General features: G+C 44.9%; 1 protein-coding gene across 5 annotated transcripts in view; it reads left to right on the forward strand.

Moving 5' to 3' along the window:
* The window catches only part of VWA3A (von Willebrand factor A domain containing 3A), an 83,029-nt gene that overhangs the window by 20,117 nt on the left and 42,284 nt on the right, over positions 1-20,628 (forward strand). For 4 of the 5 annotated variants that reach the window (XM_017850267.1, XM_017850273.1, XM_017850281.1 and 1 more), the window contains 8 exons: positions 1,360-1,446; positions 1,759-1,882; positions 4,390-4,514; positions 4,612-4,689; positions 7,806-7,860; positions 13,763-13,861; positions 15,223-15,329; positions 19,702-19,827. In XM_017850267.1, the coding sequence (XP_017705756.1) occupies positions 1,385-1,446; positions 1,759-1,882; positions 4,390-4,514; positions 4,612-4,689; positions 7,806-7,860; positions 13,763-13,861; positions 15,223-15,329; positions 19,702-19,827 (776 nt within the window). In that variant the 5' untranslated portion in view covers positions 1,360-1,384. Of the gene's footprint in view, positions 1-1,359; positions 1,447-1,758; positions 1,883-4,389; positions 4,515-4,611; positions 4,690-7,805; positions 7,861-13,762; positions 13,862-15,222; positions 15,330-19,701; positions 19,828-20,628 lie in introns of those variants that run through there. The other variant, XM_017850290.1, reaches the window with a different exon arrangement.

The raw sequence follows: 20,628 nt of genomic DNA on the forward strand, positions 1-20,628 counted from the left end.
AGAAGGCTTTTGATCAGTTTTAAGCAGGAGGGAGAAAAGGGGGTGTAACATTGGATTTGGGTGTGGATTTTTGTTTATTTTTTAGAGACAGAATGTCCCTCTGTCGCCCAGGATTGAGTGCAGTGGCATAATCATAGCTCACTGCAGCCTTAAACTCCTGGGCTCAAGCAATCCTCCTGCCTCAGCCTCCCAAGTAGATGGGACTACAGGCACATGCCACCACACCTGGCAAATATATCTTTATTTTGTTTATAGAGATGGGGTCCCGCTGGGTTGCCCAGGCTGGTCTTGAACTCCTGGCCTCAAGTGACCTCCTGCCTCAGCCTGCCTCCCAAAGTGCTGGGATTATAGGTGTAAGCTACCGTGCCTGGCACCTTGATTACTTTCTATCACATCCTTTTAGTTCCTTCAGCACTTTCCACAATTTGTAATTGTTTTATTTAGTTTTATAATATCAGTCTCCCCCTCTAGAATATAAGCGCTGGGAGGACAAGGACAATGTCTATCTTAGTGGTTCACAACTAGGGACAATTTTGTTTCCAATGTCTGGAAACATTTCTGATTGTCACATTGGGAAAAAGTACGGAGGGATGCTACTGATATCTAATAGGTAGAGGCCAGGATGCTGCTAAACATCCTACAATACATAGGACGGCCCCCACAGCAAAGAATGATCCGGTCCAAGAGTTTCAAAGTGTTGAAGTTGAGAAAGCTTTATCTTGTTCACCATTGTATCCTCAGCACCAGGCACAATGCCTGATACCTGGTAGGTGTTCAATAAGTATTTCCTGAATGAATTAAGTAAAGAAGGGTTGGCTGGGCACAATGGCTCACTCTTATAATCCCATGACTTAGGGAGGCTGAGGAGGATCTCTTGAGGCCAGGAGTTCGAGGCTGCTATAAGTTATGTTAGCACCACATTACCTCAGCCTTGGTGACAAAGCAAGACCTTGTCTATAAAATTTTTAAAAATGACCAGGCATGGTGACTCACACCTCTAATCCCAGCCTAGGTGGGAGGATCACTTGAGCCCAAGAGTTCGAGACCATCCGAAGCAACATAGTGAGACCCCGTCTCTACAATAAACAGAAAAAAATAGCTGGGCATGGTGACTTGTGCCTGCAGTCCCAGCTACTTGGGAGGCTGAGGTGGGAGGATTGCTTGAGCCTGGGAGGTCAAGGCTACAGTGAGCCATGACTGGGCCACTGTACTCCAGCCAGGGCAACTGAGTGAGACCTTATCTCAAAAAAAAATTAATTTAAAAATGTAGAAAAGCATTGTGCTGGATATAGATACCCCCCAAAACTATTGTCTGTATGCCACATTTATCCTGTTTTCTGGTATTCTTTCCTTCTTTAGGAAAATAAGCATTGGGTGTTTTGCAATGGCTACACAAACTAGTCATGTCTTCCATGGCCAAGAAAATATGCTTCTGGAAAACCATTGGTAAGCATAGTTCTCTGATTTTGCAAATGAAAACAGCAACAGCATTTTGCTCATGGGAGCTGAGGGTGAGACTGGGTCATTGAATCTTCTTAGAGCCACCTGAGGGCTTTAGTTATCTAAATGATAAAATATCTCATGGAACTGGAGTCCACATTTTATCAGGACTCTGCAGGAACCCTTCTCAGTTACTGCACAGAAAAATGTTCCTAGAATACTTGTAGGGACTAAGGCAAAGAGAGGAGGCACTGGGGATGTCAAACCAATCAATGCCCAGTGCACAGGCATTCATCAAATTACTTTTATGTTTTGTAGCATTAGGAGAAACACTGGCAGAGATTCAAAGAAGTCACTAAAGCAGAAGAATGTGAATGGACTTGGTCAGAATTCAGACAATGGATTACTGGTTACACACGTTAACCAGACACAGGACTTACTGGTAAAGACCATGGCACTTTAACTGGGTCGTGATACTGCAAATCATTCAGGGAATGCAGAATGTGCTAAATTCTGGGGATTTCTTCCTTCTCATAGGATTCTAGGACTGAAAAAGATTAATTAAGCATTTATCTCTAATCCTCTGCCTTTAGAAATGACTGAAGAATCTCTCTGTTTATATAGAAATTGTATAGCCTATTTGGCCATGTCACTAAATATTCAGGAGCATGTGAAGACTCTGATCATGCTATCAAGGCCTGAAGTCTTAAGCATTTGATTCTAAAATTCCCCTTCCTGAGATTTGCTTTGCTTTTGAGATTCCCTGAAATCTAGATTCAGAAATCCATTTCAGGAAGTGCTGTTGGACAAATGGAGCATAATAGGAGAATAAACCTCTTACCAGACTATGATTTTAGGCTGACCTTCAATGGGCCTTCCCAAGAGGGTGAGTGGATTGTCTAGAACTCAGAATTCATTCTAACAGGGAAACAATGGCAATCAGTGGTTGCCATGTTCAAGCAAGGCTAGTGCACAACCGTGTATCTAACCCACACTAGAGTTTAAATATGATACCTTTGAAATGATAGTCAAAAACAATCCAGTTATAATGCTGGCAATTAAACAATCAGAAAAATACCCATGATTTACTTAGGTTCTGGCACTTACAGGAAAGCAAGTTTAATTAAAGGAGATGAGGAAAGGTTGATAGAGTTTTGAGATTCTGAAGAAGTCTTGTAATGAGTTCAGATGTTGATGACATGCATCTTTCCTTTAATTTTATATCAAAATGCATGACTTCCCAGGTGTACACAGGATCATTCTCATATTTATCAGCCACAGCTGGGGCCTCCTTTGCCTTGCAGATGAACCTGAAGGAAAGAGGGAAAGGATTGCTCCAACACAAAGATCTTACCATTCTCTATGCAAATGAACTAGTAGAGTTACATAATCAGCATGGCCTAAAGTCAGAATCCATAATGTGTTTAATAGTGTGTCTTCAAGTATGAATAATACAAAATCTGTGTCCTAAAACGTGACATCATTTCAAAAGCAACACAGATGGAAGAAAGGTAAATTATTAAGTCTACCATGCTCACCAGGCACGGTGGTTCACATCTGTTATCTCAGCACTTTGGGAGGCCTAGGTGGGAGGATTGCTTGAGTCTAGAAGTTTGAGGCCAGCCTGGGCAACATGGTGAAACCCTGTTTCCACCAAAAAAAAAAAAAAAAAAAAAATACACAAATTAGCGAGGTATCGTGGCACGTGCCTATAGTCCCAGCTACTTAGGAGGCCAAGGAAAGAGGATCACTTGAGCCTGGGAGGCTGAGGCTGCAATGAGCTGAGATTTTGGCAGTGAGCTGAGACTGTGGCACTGCACTCCAGCCTGGGCAATAAGATGAGACCCTGTCTCAAAAGAAAAAAAGTCTACCATGCTGTGTTTCCAACCAGGGAGAGGGTTGAGTCTGAAAGGTGAGAAGAGTGACATCTAGTGTCCATGTGATAGAGAGCTGTGTTTCCCTAGATAGGCGACAGAGACCTATGATTTTAGGTGGTGCCTTTCAAGGGCAGGACATTTGTTAGCATAGAATCACACAATGAGAAAGTAATCTGTCCCCTCAGTCCTCTCACTCCTTCATGGAGATGATCACAGTTTGGTGCTAGTTTAGAGGGACAACATAGTACCATGGTTAGAAGCATGACTTGAGCTTCACAGCCTGGGTTTGAATTCCACATCTGCCACTTTCTAGCTGCATGACCTTGGACTGATTACCTAAATTATCTGTACCTCAGTTCCCTGGTCAGCAAGATGGGGTTATCATAATGGAACCTACTTTGTAAAATTAAATGAGTTAATGTATGGAAAGTGCTTAACATGTAATAAGTGCTATCTAAGTATTTGCAGTAATTATAAGAGTGTTTTTCACACTTCTTCAACACTTGCTAATTTCCCTTTGAGACAGAGGGCAGAGCAGACCTCAGGCACAGAACTTAAAGCAATGTCACTTAAGCCCAGAACTTCGAAGCTGCAGTGAGCTATGATCACACCGCTGCACTCCAGCCTGGGTGACAGAGCAAGGCCCTGTCTCTAAAACAGACAAACCAGGGGGCCAGGTATGGTAGCTCATGCCTATAATCCCAGCACTTTGGGAGGCCAAGGCTGGTGGATCACTTGAGGTCAGGAGTTTGAGACCAGCCTGGCCAAAATGCCGAAACCCTGTCTCTACTAAAAAGACAAAAATTAGCCGAGCGTGGTGGCACATGCCTGTAATCCCAGATACTCAGGAGGCAGAGGCAGGAGAATCACTTGAACCCGAGAGGCAGAGGTTGCAGTGAGCCAAGATCATGCCACTGCACTCCAGCCTTGGTGACAAGAGTGAAACTCCATCTCAAAAAAAAAAAAAGATAGGATCAGTCTGAGTTGGCCCCCGTTGGGTATCTGTGTGAAGGGAACCTCTTCCTTCCCTCTCTTTCCACTTCTCTGTTTGACTCTGGCTTTTGTCTTGCAGAGGCTGCAGGCGAGCGAGACCCAGTCTTCAGACTGGGAGGACTCTGAAGACTGGCTTTCGGCTCACAGTTTAAAGTGTCAGAAGCTCACCTTGGCTGACCTGATAAGCCAGGGCACAGAAGTGCTGTAAGTCTGAAGCTGTTCCCCACAACCCCCACAGCTGCAGCAACACATGCAGCCCCCTGGGCCCAAGAGACCCCCTCATAAGGCTTTGCTTCTTCAGGGAGGAGGACACCAATGTTGTGCAGAAAATACGTTTCTCCACCCAGATCATCCGCCACTTTGAGTCAAAGCTTTCTGAGTAAGTATGTTTCTTAGCATCCTCCCAACACCATGGAGCTCAAGAATTATGTCATTTCGGTCTGGGCATGGTGGCTCATGCCTCTAATCCCAGTACTTTGGGAGGCCGAGGCAGGTGGATCACTTGAGGTCAAGAGTTTGAAGCCAGGCTGGCCAACGTGGTGAAATCCTGTCTCTACTAAAAATACATATTTTTTAAATTAACCAGTCCTGGTGGTGCATGCCTGTAATCCCAGCTACTCGGTAGGCTGAGGCAGGAGAATCGCTTGAACTCAGGAGGTGGAGGTTGCAGTGAGCTGAGATCATGCCATTGCACTCCAGCCTGGGCAACAAAAGCATAACTGTCTCAAAAAAAAAAAAAAAAAAAAAACTCACCCCCCCGGGGAGGGGGAAATTCTCTCCCCCTTTTCACCCCCCTTTCCCTTTTTTAAAAAAAAAAAAAAAAGAACTATGTCGTTTCGGTAGCCTGGAAGTAACTTTGTTCAAACAGCAATATCTGTGAGACCTTGGGCAATAGAGTGGGACCCTGTCTCAAAAAAAAAAAAAAAAAAAGTCTACCACCCAGGGAGATGGGCAAGTCTCTTCCCACTTCTAGCCCCAGTTTCCTCTTTTCTCAAATAGAAAGGTTGGACCAGATCAATGTCTGTCAGCCTTTTCAAATCCATAGTCTAGGGCCAGGCATGGTGGGCCATGCCTATAATCCTAGCGCTTTGAGAGACCAAGGTGGGAGGATCACTTGAGCCCAGAAGTTCGAGGCTGCAGTGAGCTATGATCACAACACTGCACTCCAGCCTGGGCAACAGAATAAGACCCTATCTCTAAAAAAATATAAAATGAAATCCATAGTCCCTTGGATGACACAGCTTCATCTGGTGTTTAATGGTTAAGAGTAATGACTTTCAATGTCAAATTGATTGCGTTCATACCTTTGCAAATATATGGCAAAAACGTGCATGCATCCCCACTCCTAAACCAGGTTTTGATAGCACATGTGTATTAGTCCATTTTCATGCTGCTGATAAAGACGTACCCGAGACTGGGCAATTTACAGAAGAAAGAGGTTTAATGGACCCACAGTTCCACATGACTGGGGAGGCCTCACACTCATGGCAGAAGATGAAGGAAGAGCAAAGGGACATCTTACAAGACAGCCAGCAAAGAGAGAATGAGAATCAAGAGAAAGGGGTTTCCCCTTATAAAACCATCACTCTCAAGCCAGTTAACCAAAAGTTGATTGCTGAATGGCCATTCATGGAATGATCAATTGCTCAAATTTCTCAAAACCATTGAACTGTAGAATTTATAGTAACTTTTATTAGGTTGGAAGCTGAAACAGGTTTTAAAGAATTCTGTAATATTTTGGTTTATCAGTTTTAATTGTGAATCCAGCATTTTAAGGAATGTTCAAGTCTATTTAGCTAATTGGTCATTTGGCAAATTGATTTTCAGAGGATTGGCTTTCAGTAAATTGACTTTTAGCAAATTGAAGGTAACAAATCCTGTTGTTATCTTCATGTTGGAGATGGTGAAACTGGGGCTCAGAAAGGTTACCACACCTGTCCAAGGTCACACAGCTAGTAGATGGCAAAGCTGGATCTTGAACACAAACATGTTTTATTATAAAGTTCATCTTCAGCTGGTCACAGTGGCTCACGCCTGTAATCGCAACACTTTGGAAGGTCGAGGCGGGAGGATCGCTTGAGTTCAGGAGTTCGAGACCAGCCTGGGAAAAATGATGAAACTCCAACTCTACAGAAAATATAAAAATTAGCCAGTTGTGGTGGTGTGCAGCTATAGTTCCAGCTACTTAAAGGCTGAGGTGAGAGGATCACCTGAGCCAAGGGAGGTTGAAGCTGCAGTGAGCCATGATCGTACCACTGCACTCCAGCCTGGGCAACAGAATGAGACCCTGTCTCAAATAAAAATAAGAAGAAGATAAAAATAAAGCTCATCCTCTTAGCTCTATTCATAACTCATGTGTCCCTTATGACTCTATCTACCACCCACTACCCCATGATCTCATTTCCAAAGACCTCTTTTGTCCCTCTCTAGGCCCCCAAATCTCACCTGCCCCCAGTGAGGACAAGTCAATTAAATTCAAGTGACTGAGTCCTTACCTTGTGCACATGATATATGCTAGTCTCCAGCCAGGCATGCAATAAGGCAGCTTCCAGAAGGTCCCCCAGCTACGAGTGTATAGGTGCCGCTCTACTGGTGACACAGTGCACAGGATAAATGACAATGGTTTGGTGGATCAAGCGGTGGAATCAGGCCCTCCTGGACTACTTTTCAGAAACTAGGTTTTTTGTTAATCAATCCAGTGGAAATGATTGCTTAACTGCCTCTGTTGTGCCTTTATGATCAGTTTCCAGGAGACTAGGAACAATTTCTTCTGAGAAGACACAGATTTGAGCAAGTGCAAGGGTGGTCTTCCAACTTTCTCATAAGAACACCCTCCTCCATCCTCCACAGACCTGCCTACAGCGGGCAGAATGAACACAGAGTAAGCTATGTGGAGAAAGGAGACGAGGTTAGACGAGCAGGTTGAAGTCCGGGAGGGCCTAATTCTACCGCTTGATCCACCAAACCATTGTCATTTATCCTGTGCACTGTGTCACCAGTAGAGCGGCACCTATATACTTGATCCCTTTTGCAATCCCCTTATACCTAGTGCCCTAGCAAACCAAGTATCTTCAGTTTTGTCTTTGCTTGATTTTGCCCAGGCTTGAGTACAGTGGAACAATCATAACTCCATGCAGCCTTGAACTCCTGGGCTCAAGTGATCCTCCCACCTCAGCCTCCTGAGTAGCTGGGACTACAGGCATGCACCACCATATCCAGCAAATTTTTGTATTTTTTGTAGAGGCAGGGTTTCACTAGGTTGCTCAAGCTGGTCTTGAACTCCTGGCCTCAAGTGATCAAGTCAGCCTCCTGAGTAGCCAGGACTACAGGCGTGCACTACAGTGCACTTAAAATGTTCACCACCTTCTTCCAAGACCCTATGCACGTTAAAAAAAAAAAAAATTATTCATACCTGCCTTTTGTGTATGTAAGTGGCTGTTGTTGCTCAGTAAGGACATTGACCTTGGGTGATGAGTCTTTCTGATGTCTTGACAGCACTATTGAAGTCTATCAAGAGAGAATTCAGTGGCTCACAGAAAACAGCAAGAAGGTAACGGGCATAGGTTTAATTCTTTGCCCCCTTTCACTCATTCCATCTGTATTTGTTAGAACCCTGTCAGTTGCAAATGATAGACCTCCAGTGTAAATTGGCTTAAGCTAAAAAAGGCATTTACTAACCTACGTAAATGAAAACCCAAGCCACAGCTGGATCCAGGTGCTCAGATGATGTCACCTCTATGCCTGTGGGCTCTGCTTTCCTCTGAGTTGGTTTTATTCTTGGGACATCTCTCTTCAGGCATAGGAAGGTGGTGATCAGCAGCTCCAGTAGAAAGGAACCTCACTTCCTGTTCCCTACACAATTTCCAAATCCTGGGATTGACTCCCATTGACCAATTTACACCAATCAACATAGCCAAGGAGATGAAATATACTATCTAACTAGGCCTGGAACTAGTGTTCACTTCTAGGGCAAAAAAAAAAAAAGACATGGGGGAAGGGGAAAGAGACTGGGGGTTAGCCCCCCCAGCCCTCATGGACTGAGAAAGGGAGACAGATGGTTGCATGTGGAAGGCCAGAGCACTGTTACCAGAAGGGGGAACGGGTACTGGGCAGGTGAGAATGCAGATGTGCCCTAGGCATTTAACTTCAGACCCACAATGAGATTTAGAAGACTAAGGCTGATCATCTGGATATCACTTTTCTTAAAAGTTTGATTAAGGGCTGGGTGTGGTGGCTTATGCCTGTAATCCCAGGTCACTGGGAGGCCTAGGTAGGTGGATCACCTGAGGTCGGGAGTTCAAGACCAGCCTGGCCAACATGGTGAAACCTTGTCTCTACTAAAAATATAAAAAAGTAGCTGGGTGTGGTTGTGCATGCCTGTAATCCCAGCTACGCGGGAGGCTGAGGCAGGAAAATTGCTTGAACTCAGGAGGTGGAGGTTGCAGTGAGCCGAGATCACGCCATTGCACTCTAGCCTGGGCGACACAGTGAGACTCTGTCTCAAAAACAAACAAAAAAACCCCACAAAAGTTTGATTAAGGGCTAGGCGTAGTGGTGCACCACTGTAGTCCCAGCTACTTGAGAGGCTGAGGCAGGAGGATTTCTTGAGCCCAGGAGGCTCAAGGCTGCAGTGAGCTATGATTGTGCCACTGCACTCCAGCCTGGTGACAGAGCAAGATCTGTCTTTGAAAAAAAAATTTTTTTTTAATTAAATGTTTTTCTCAGAACCCAACAGTAAAAGAGTGATCATGGGCAAATTAACCTTTGATTTGCTTTCTTATTTGTTTTAGCTTAATTGCCATCAACTGGCACTTTTCTGGCTTCCCGTTTGCTTCCACCCTTAGGCACAATCTTCAACTCTTGCTTTAAACCCTGGGAAAAGCAGATGCTGAAAGTCATGCTCCCTACTCCCAGTCCCCACCTCTACCCAAGACCAGTGGGTAACAACATAGTGCTAAGCCTGCCTGTCCTGCCAATTCCAGGGTGTGGTCTACATCTCAGATCCAGAACCTCCTTCACTCGCTTGGACAAGTTGAGTCAGCAGATGCTTGTCTGCGGCTATAGCTGGACCCCTCTGGTTGCCCATAGTAACAGGCAGAGAGACCCAGAGGAATGAAATCCTCCCATACCCCATAGGCATCCATGTAGCACATGCTGCTCTTACTGACCCACCCCCATCACCCCATCCTGGCACCTTTGTCAAAGATGGCGGGGATCGATAGCCCCTTCTTCCTGCCACCCCTTTCTGACAGAGCTACAGAGAAACCATGGAAGAGCCCAGGGAAGTGATCACCTGTGAATCAGCTCACCGGCTCCCTGGGTGTTGAGGCAGGCAGCCTGAGTGATGGCCAGATAATCGCTGGTCACCATTCCTGCTCTGCTCTCTCACTAAGGCCCTAGAAAGTGGCCTCACTTCTCTGGATCTGTGTCTGCAGAGGATAAGGAGAAGTTATAAACTAGTGGCATGCAGGCCAAATCTGGCCCACAGCCATGCTGTTCTGGGCTCCCTAGTTTTAAATATTTTTCAAATTAGTTGCCAAGATTTTTAAAATCCTGATATTTCACTTTCATGTCTGTTATCAGACTTCTCTTGAAAAATGAGAATATCTGGTATTACCCGGCTCCAATTGCCTCTTACATACTTGTCCAGTTATTTCTATGGAATAAATGTCTAGAACTTCAATGGCTAGGTTTAGGGAATGAATGTTTTCAATTCCAAAAGCTGTAAAGTCCTCATGGCAGCTTGTTTTTAATTTAAAAGAAATAGAATTGGCTCTAGATTTCAACTTCTTGCCTCCAGACTGGCAATACCCTAGAAAGCCTTGTGCCATATTTGGGTCATGAATTCAACAAACACATATTGAGTCATTGTATAACAGACACTATTCTAGGATTGAGACTACCAACATGACCAGTAGTTGCTAAAGGAATGGTTCACTGGGGGGAAAAAACCATGACTAATACTAAGGTCCTGTCTTCGTGGAGCTTACGTGCTGTAAAAAGAAACAAAGCTGAGTAAGGGAACCAAGAGTGGAAGAGAAGGACTATTTAAATGGAATGGTTTAGGCCAGACATGGTGGTGCACACTTGTAATCCCAGCACTTCGGGAGGCCAAGGCAGGCGGATCACTTGAGGTCAGTAGTTTGAGACCAGCCTGGCCAAAATGCTGAAACCCCGTCTCTACTAAAACCACAAAAATTAGCCAGGCGTGGTGGTGGGCACCTGTAATCCCAGCTACTCGGGAGGCTAAAGCAGGAGAATTGCTTGAACCCAGGAGGCAGAGGTTGCAGTGAGCTGAGATCATGCCACTGCACTCCAGCCTGAGAGACAGAGTGAGACTCCCTCTCAAAAATAAAATAAAAAATAAATAAATGGAATGGTTGAGGATACTCACTCTGAAGAGGAGACATTTGAAAAGGCACCTAAAGAAAGTGCGGAGGTGAGCCCTGCCAATATTTTGGGGAGAATGTTCCAAGCAGAGGAAACAGCAAGTCCAAAAGTCTTGAGGCAGGAACGAGCTTGGTATGTTCCAGAAGCAGCACATGGGCCAGTGCAGCAAGCACAGAGTGAGCTATGTGGAGAAAGGAGACAAGGTTAGATGAGCAGGTTGAAGTCCGGGAGGGCCTGATTCCAAAGATGAAGGCTTTAATAAAGCCGGGGAGTGACCTGATCTGACAAGTTTCAAAAGAATCACACTGGCTGCTGCATAACTTGACTATACAGGGGGTAAAAGTGGAAACAGGACAACTGCGCTGGCTGCGAATGATGGGGGCTTAGACTCAAGCTCTAGGGTCGACAGAATGAGATATGGTAGATTCAACGCACAATTGGAAGGTAGGACCAGCAGAACTTGCCGATGGATTAGATAGGTTTAGGGCCAGAGCACCTGGGCCAGTGTTGAATGGCATTTACTGATATGGGGAAGGCTGAGGGAGAAACAGACTTGAGAAGGAAAACCAAGAGGTCTTGTTTTGGACATGTGAAGCCTGGAGGACTTAGTAGACTTCCAGACAGAGAAGCGGAGCAGGATGTTGGGTGCACAGGTCTGAAGTTCCAAGAGAAATCTGAAGATGGACCTCAGATAATTATTAGCGTTTGGATGGTATTCAAAGGCATGACACTCAGATCACTTAGGAGGTGATCAAAGAACAGTGGTTCTCCACCAGGGGAGACTTTGCCCCACAGGAACATTTGGCAATGTCTGGAGACATTTTTGATTGTCATGGCTGGAGGAGAGGGGTTGTTACCTACATCTAGTTTATCAGCAGCCAGGGATGCTGCTCACCATCCTGTAATGCACAGGACAGCTCCCTACAAAAGATAATTATCCAGCCCAAATGTCAATAGTGCCAAATGTCAGTAGTGCCAAAGCTGTCACACCCTGGGCTAGATAAAGAAGAGAGTGGCCAGGCGTGATGGCTCATGGCTGCAATCTCAGCACTTTGGGAGGCCGAGGCTGGAGGGTCACTTGAGACTGGGAGTTCAAGACCAGCCTGGGCAATGCAGTAAGACCCTATCTCTAAAAAAAAATTAAAAAAACAAATAGCCAGGTGTGGTGGCACACACCTATAGTCCCAGCTACTTAGGAGATTGAGGCAGGAGGATCACTTGAGCCCAGGAGTTCCAGGCTGCAGTGAGCTATGATTGTGCCACTGTGCACCTGGAAGCCCTTGTTAAAATAAAGACTCTAATTGGGTAAGCCTGGAGTGGGACCTGAGACTCTGCATTTCTAACAAGTTGGGGGATGGTGATGCTGTCGGCCCATGACCCACACCCTCAGAAGCAAGTTCCTAGGGCACGCCAGTATTGTGACTTTGGAACAAGGAGGAGGGACTCTCTAGGAAAGGAAATTAAGAAAATCTGGGCAGTGAATAGAGGGGAAAGTGGGAAAATGTGGTGTCCTGGAAGACACACGTACAAAGTGTTTTAACTTGTTAAATTCTTGACACAGTCAAACTGTGCTATATGCTACTCAGAGTTCGAGAAAGTTGAGAATTTGGATTTAACCCTTGGGCTTGGCAAGACAAGGGTTAAATCCTTGGCAAGACAAAGGTCATTGATCACCTTGACACATGTGGTTTCAGAGGAATAGGAAGGTGAGAACCTAACTTGAATGGGTCCCCGGGAGGTAAGGACATGTGGCTAAGATGGAGAGCCGAAAAATGAAACAGCAGCAGGAGGGAGAGGTGGCATCCTGAGAGGTCTATATCTTTTTTAAGATGGGCGATATTATAACCTGTTCATATGATGATGGAAGTTGTACAATCAATAGGAATGGATGATCCAGGAGAAGGGATGATCACAGAAGCAGAGTTCCTATTTAGCAAGAGAAGATCCAGTGATGCAAGTCAAAGGTTAGCCTAGACCGTTGCTGGTTGGCCTTAGATGCATTTTAACTGGAAAAAGGTGAAGCGTGTAGGGCTATGGGCTGGTAGGTCAGTAGACTCTGCATGGAAAGATTTTTTTTAATTCTCTCCAATTTGTTTCTGTTTTCTCAGCAAAATTGGAGGCAAAGTCACTTGCTGGGAGAGTACAGAAAGGGAGTGCTGCAGGTGTAAGAGAAGATATAAAATACTCTCTGAGAGCAGAAGAGTGAATTCAACAGGAAAATTAGATATCCAATAAAGTAGGATTTAAGGAAAAACACCGAATGGAACCTACTGCCCCTAGAGAACTATCAATTTCATATGAATGAAAGTTCCAATCCACAATGCAGCTTTAACAAGATGAACATTTATGTGCAGAGTCAAACAGCATCGACAAGTAATACAGACAGTCCTTGACTTAGAATGGTTCAACTTATGATTTTTCCACTTATGATGGGTTTATCAGGACGTGGTCCCATCATAAGTCAAGGAGTAATAACTGTAGAGTAATAATAGCATTTAGAAACACAATTAGAAACTTGGATGTGGTGGCACATGGTTGCTTGAGCCCAGGAGTTCGAGACCAACCTCGACAATATAGCAAGACTCCATCTCAAAAAGAAGAAGCAAGAAACATAATTAGAAACTCACAGAGATACCATTGCAGCTGGTGAAGCTAACACATCTGCCTTTGATCGGTAGAGTAGGCAAAAAATAAATAAGGATATAGAGAAATTAGATAAGCTAATATAAATAGCCATCAAATTTTATATCTTCAAACAAAGGGTGCTTTTCTACAGTCTCCAGATTTTCCACAATGACCATGTATTACTTCATAAGATTAGACAATAAATATAAGGGGAAAAAACTTATAAAGAAGAGGCTGCCACAAAATAAGAGCAGTCATGCCCAGAGTTGAAGTCATGATATTGGGTTTTGCTTTTCCCTTATAAAATGGGGTTTCTGTCTGCTGCTGCTTGTTAGGGGTGAGGGAAGTGTTCGCATCACTGCATTGCACAGAGCAGCTCAGTGTAGGAGACGCACAGATTTGTACTGGCTGTTTCCAAATGCCCTCTTTGGTTTTAGGCATTTGGCCTCATCAAAGGGGCCAGAGTCAGCATCCTCATAGATGTGTCAGCCATCAGCAGTGGCCCTCAGAAAGAAGAGTTCCAAAAGCACCTCATGGTAAGTATGTCTGGTGCACTGAAACACCTGGAACCATCCACCACCCCCAGCCTTTCCTTCCTGAGCTTGCTGACTAGCTTGTTTATAGCAAATGCAAGATAGGGTGTCTTATAAAGAACAGTTCACACTTAATTAGCACCTATGGTTAGAGAACTATGTTGAATTCTACAAAACCCAACCACAGAGTCATTTTCGGTTGTAGTGTGAACTTCCAGTATTCTCACCACCATAGTACCTGCCAACTAGACTTTGACTCAAGAGCTCCCATGTTTCCCTGAAAAGAGGATGTGAAGACTCCTGCATAGCATAGCATAGCACAGCACAGGGCTTCTGGCCTTTTCTGGATGGAGGAGCTATTCTGGTTTCTTTGGAGTTATGGTTCCCATTGGATACTCACCAGCTCTAGCTTAAGAGCAGTGAACAGGCTGGTGTTGCCCATTGCTCCATCCCCAACTCACATCCATAGCAGAGAAGCTAAGAACTAGAGTCAGATGGCTGGAGTCAAATCCCAGCCACCTCCACCAATTCCAGGCCATGTGACTGTGTTAACTAATCTCTCTGTGTCTTACTTACCTCCTCTGTAAAATGGGGATGATAACAGTGACTACCTAGGGTTGCCATAAGGGTAAAAGGAGCTTGTGCAAGTGAAGTGCTCAGTGAGAAGTCTTCTCATAAGTGTACAGTGAGAAGTCTGGCCTAGAGAAAAGCCTCTGCACCCTGATGTGGTATGGACAGGCTGTTTTCTTATGGGTACCATGGCAGCAATAGCCCGTTGTATTTTGTACAGGTCCTGCAGAGCCTTTATGAGCCTCAGTGTGGGGCTGTCCTCCAGACTTGTTCCCTGTTCCTGGTCTCAGTGGATGTCAGGGGACAGGTTGCAGAGCAGTCTCCCCCTTCATGACAAGTCCTCAGGACAGAGTTTCCAAAGATCCCTCAGGTGGAGTGGTCTACTGTTAGCCAGGGCAGAGCTCATGGGGGTGGCATACAGGTGGAATCTCTAGCTGGCCAGGAAGAAGAGGGAGAAGTTATGGATACTCACCAGCTCCATCTCCAGCTCACATGCCTTAGCGAGAAACCACTGCCCTGTCCTCTGTCCTCCCTCTCTGGGTGCCACAGGTAAGTGCCAAGGGGCCAACCATAGCACACTGAGATGGCAGCCCAGATGCTCATCCCACCCACAGGAGGCCCGGCAGGTGGGAAGCAAATGTCGGCTTGGGGCTGGCTGCTAAGTCCAGCCTCAAGCAGCCATATTTCAGCACAGCTCAGACCCAGCCCAGAGAGGCCAGCTAAGGCGAGAGAGGCAAAGCCAGGCTCCACATTCCCCTGGCTATGGGAGCCAGTGATGTCCTTTCGTCCAACAGAGCCTCATCGATGAGCAGCTGAGCCACAAGGAGAAGCTATTTGTCCTGTCCTTTGGCACCAACGCCAGGTCCCTCTGGCCGGACCCCATGGAAGTCAGCGCCTCTGTGTGAGTGGCTTTCCTGCCTGATGGTGATATTTACTTTTTCATTTTCCTCCCTAACCAGCAGAGTCTTTATTGAATAATTCAACTGCAAACCCCAGGACACTACTAGATAAGTGAGTACAAAGAGACAACTCACAAAAGCAGAAACAATTTTTGGAAAGATGGCCATGCAGCAGTTCATAAACGGACAGATAAAGTGACCACAAGACACCGTTTTTATCCAGCAAACTAGCAAAGATAGTTTTATTATTGTGAAAATAACACATGCATGTTTTTAAAAAATTCCAACAGTATGAAAGGATGATAAATAATAGCAAATGAGTCTCCCTCTATTTTTTTTTTTTTCAAGACAGGATCTCATTGTGTCTCCCAACCTGGAGTGCAGTGGCGCAATCATAGCTTATTGCAGCTTTGACCTCCTGGGCTTAAGCAATCCTCTCACCTCAGCCTCCTGAGTGGTTGGGACTACAGACGTGTGTCACCACACCCTGCTACATTTTTATGTGTTTATTTAGACAGGGTCTCTGTTGCCTAGGCTGGAGTACAGTGGTGTGATCTTGGCTCACTGCAACCTCCACCCCACAGGTTCAAGTGATTCTCGTGCCTCAGCCCCCCAAGTAGCTGGGACTACAGGCATGCGCTACCATGCCCAGGTAACTTTTGCATTTTTTGGTAGAGACAGGGTTTCATCATGTTGGCCACACTGGTCTCGAACTCCTGACCTCAAGTGATCTGTCACCTTGACCTCCCAAAATGTTGGGATTACAGGCATGAGCCACCACACCCAGCCATTTGGTTTATTTTTGTAAAGATGGGATCTTGCTATATTGTCCAGGCTGGTCCTGACCTCCTGGCCTCAAGTGCTCTTCCAGTCTTGGCCTCCCAAAGTGCTGGGACTACAGATGTGAGACACTGTGCCTGGCCCAAAATAGTTCCTTATATCACTTCCACAAATAATATTTGCACACACATGCATCTGTGTGTTTACCTTCTTATTTTGACATAAACAGGACCTATATAACACTGCTCTGTGCTTTGGCTTTCTAGCTGGTCTTGAATCTCTTTCTCTGTCAATACATACAAATCTACCTCATTTGTTTTAATGGCTACATAGTACTCTACTGCATGGATGTCCTTTAGTTGGGGGTTTCTAGCCTGGGGTTTTTTTGAGGGATAGGAGGGAGGTATGTAAGAATTTCTATTTATCCAGTGAATAGAAATTTCTTTTCCATGAAAGGAATGTCCTCAGTCACCCACCATGTGTTGGTTGCCATACTAGGTACTTTGCATAGAGGATTGTATTTAGCATATATAGCAACCCCATGGAATAGGATTATTATCCTCATTTTGTAGATGAGGAAATGCAGACTCAGCTTAGGGAAGATGCCCAACGCGGCAGAGCCAGGATTGGATTCCAAATCCCAGGAAAACACACATGCTTTGGCCAGGGCCAGTTGCTCATGCCTATAATCCCAGCACTTTGGGAGGCCAAGGTGGGAGGATCGCTTGAGCTCAGGAGTTTGAGACCAGTCTGAGCAACCTAGTGAGACCCTATCTCTACAAAAAATTTAAAAATTAGCCCGGTGTGATGGCATGTGCCTATAGTCCCAACTACTCGGGAGGCTGAGGTGGGAGGTTTGATTGAGACTGGGAGGGAGGTCGAGGCTGCAGTGAGCTATGGTTGTGACACTGTACTCCAGCCTGGGTGACAGAGAGAGACCCTGTCTCCAAAAAAAATTAAAAAGTTAAAAAAAAAGCATGTGCTTAGATTTCTAAGAGGGAGGCCGCCTCGCCAACACTAATTGTGAAGAAGAGCCCTTCGGGATAGAGAATTGCCCACTTCTGGCCCTCTGGCTTTGAATCCCAACCCCAACAGTCACTGCGTGTTCTTGAAAAGTCCCTTAACTCTCTCATTTGCAAAACAAGGCCAGTCCTACCCACTCTTCTTCACAGGACTGTTATGGAGATGAAATGAAAACAAAGTACCAGGCTAGTGCCAGGTACTCAATGAACGAGAGCATTTTGTACTCTGATTTCCACTTTAGGTGGAGCAGTGACCCCTGGGTTGTTACGGATGGCAGCCAAAAGTTCTGCATCTTCAGGAACTCTTAGAATTCTCTTGTCATATCCCTATGTCATATCTTTACCATGTGTACTATTGTTTTGTTTTGTTTTATTTTATTTTATTTTATTTTATTTTATTTTATTTTATTTTATTTTATTTTATTTTATTTTTGAGATGGAGTGTTACTCTGTCACCCAGGCTGGAATGCAGTGGTATGATCTTGGCTCACCACAACATCCATTTCCTGGGTTCAAGCAACTATCCTGCCTCAGCCTCCCAAGTAGCTGAGATTACAGGTGTGCTCCACCATGCCCTGCTAATTTTTTTTTTTTTTTTTTTTTTTTTTTTTTTTTTTTTTGTATTTTTAGTAGCGACGAGGTTTTACCATGTTGGCCAGGCTGGTCTCAGACTCTGACCTCAAGTGATCCGCCCTCCTTGGCCTCCCAAAGTGCTGGGATTGCAGGCGTGAGCCACTGTGCCCGGCCCACCATGTGTACTATTGTTGATTTTTCTTTCCTTCAATTCTATTTATTTTTTATTGAAAGAAACTTGTTTTTTTCGTTTTTTTTCGTTTTGTTTTGAGACAAGGTCTTGCTCTGTCACGTCTGGAGTGCAGTAATCATAGTTTACTGCCGTCTTATCTCCTGAGCTCAAATGATCCTCCAGCCTCAGCCTCCCCAGTAGCTAGGACAACAAGGGTGTGCCCAACTAATTTTTTAAATTTTTCCTTCTTTGTAAGATGGGGTCTGGCTATGTTGATCAGACTAGTTTTGAACTCCTGGCCTCAAGTGGTCCCTCCCTCCTCAGCCTCCCAGAGTGCTGGGATTGCAGGCATGAGTCACTGCTCCTGGCCTAAAGGAAACTTTCTATCAATACCATAACTGAGAAGTTCATGTCACTTGCATGATTATACTTCTATAATCATGTAATTATATTTCTATAATTAGAAAGCAACCATATATCTTTCTTTAATGGCTTTCAGAAAAAAAAAGAAAGAAAGCAGCCATATAAATAAATACAATGAGAGAAAAACAATGGTTTTAAATTCCAGCTTAAATCTGTTGGCTAGAGAAGGCGCTAGACCTGGGACTTGTTCTTGCTGTTCAAAAAGGAGACTTGACAGTTATGATCATGAAAGATGAACTTATTAGCACCACGCTGAGATTTTTTCTTTCAGATTTTTGATTTTTTGAAGTAGAAAGAACAGACCTCTTTCACTAGTGTTGTGCAAAGTTTTAGCCAAGAAAGAATCAAGTTAAGTTATTTTTCTTCTCACCAGTGGTGTGTACCCCAGCCCACGTGGGACATAAGCCACACAGCCATAATGCTTTCTCTTAGAGCCTTATTAGGGTTGTGGAATTAACTCCATGCCTCCTGTTGAGGGCTGGCTCCCAAGAGAGTGGGTGTGGGGAGGAAGGAACTCAGCCCCAGACCCTCACATAGCACAATTTCTAAAAGCTCAGATCTTAGAGTCAGACCTGGTTTGAAATCTCAGTTTTAACAGTTGCTTACATTATCACCTTTGGCAAGTCCTAACTCAGTTTCCTCATCTACAAAATGGGAATAAAGGTACCACCTCAACAAGTTATCATTAGGTTTAAATGAGCTAATATTTGTCCTGGGCCTGGTACCTAATACTACAGGCCAGGTGTAGGGGCTCACACCTATAATCCCAGCTGTTTGGGAAGCTAGGGAGGGGGACCTCTTGAGGCCAAGAGTTCAAGACCAGCCTGGGCAACACAGTGAGACCCCCATCTCTACATATTTTTTTTTTTTTTTTTGAGATAGAGTCTCACTCTGTTGCCCATGCTGGAGTGCAGTGAGAGTGGCACAATCTCAGTTCACTGCAACCTTCTGCCTCTGGAGTTCAAGCAGTTCTCCTGCTCATCCTCCCAAGTAGCTGGGATTACAGGCATGTGCCACCACAGCTGGCTAATTTTTTTTGTATTTTTAGTAGAGATGGGATTCACCATGTTGGCCAGGCTGGTCTTGAATTCCTGACCTCAAGTGATCCACCCACCTTGGCCCCCAAAAGTGCTGAGATTACAGGCATGAGCCACTATGCCCAGCCCTCTACATAAAATATAAAAATTAGTCGGGCAGGATGCCACACACCTGCAGTCCCAGCTACTTGGGAGGCTGAGGCAGGAGGATCGCTTGGGCCCAGGAGTTTGAGGTTACAGTGAGTTATGATTGCACCACTGCACTTCAGCCTGGGTGACATAGCCAGACCTTATCTCTAAAAAGAAATTAAAATGAAATTAAATACAACAGTCTTACAATTAGGTTGCCGTTGTTGTCTCCCCCCAGCCTCCAGGAACTTAAGCTCTGGGTAAAGACACTGCAGCCTGATGGAGGCAGCAACCTGCTACAAGCTCTGAAGAAGATCTTCACTCTCAAGGGCCTGGATTCCCTGGTGGTCATCATGAGAAGCTGGTAGGTCTTCTTTCCTAAGCAGGTGACATACTACATGAAAGGGACTGAAGAACCAAACCACTGTTTGAGAAAAGACTGGCCGGTCACAGTGGCTCATGCCTGTAATCCCAGCACTTTGGGAGGCCGAGACAGGAGGACTGCTTGAAGCCAGGAGTTTGTGACCAGTCTGGGCAACACAATGAGAACCTATCTCTAAAAAAAAGATAAAAATTAGCTGGTCATGGTTGTGTGCACCTGTAGTCCCAGCTACTTGGGAGGCTGAGGCAGGAGGATTGCTTGAGCCCAGGAGTTTAAGGCTGCAGTAAGCTATGATTGTTCCACTGCACTGTAACCTGGGTAACAGAGTGAGACCCAGGGAAGGGAAGGGGAGGGGAGGAGAGAGGGAGGGAGGGAGGGGAAGGAAGGAAAGGGAAGGAAAGGGAGGAGGAGAGAGGGAGGGAGGGAGAGAGAGAAAGAAGGAAGGAAAGAAGGAAGGAAAGAAAGAAGAAAGAGAAAGAAAGGAAAGAGAAAAAGAGAAAGAAGAAAGAAAAAGAAGGAAAGAAAGAAAGAAAAGAAAGAAAGAAAAAAGAAAAGAAAGAGAAAAGATCATCAATCATGGCTCTTCACACACACATGAGGGAAGGATCGCAGTCACAGGCAGAAAGAGAGAGAAAAAGAGAAAGAAAGAAAGAAAAGAAAGGAGAGAGAAAGACAAACAGAATGAAAGAAAGAAAAGAAAAAGGAAGGAAAGAAGGAAGAGAGAGAAAAGGAAGGAAAGAAGGAAGAGAGAGAAAAGGAAGGAAAGAAGGAAGAGAGAGAAAA

This window comes from Rhinopithecus bieti, unplaced genomic scaffold, assembly GCF_001698545.2.
Source record: "Rhinopithecus bieti isolate Rb0 unplaced genomic scaffold, ASM169854v2 scaffold_1918, whole genome shotgun sequence".
Taxonomy (NCBI): Eukaryota; Metazoa; Chordata; class Mammalia; order Primates; family Cercopithecidae; genus Rhinopithecus; species Rhinopithecus bieti.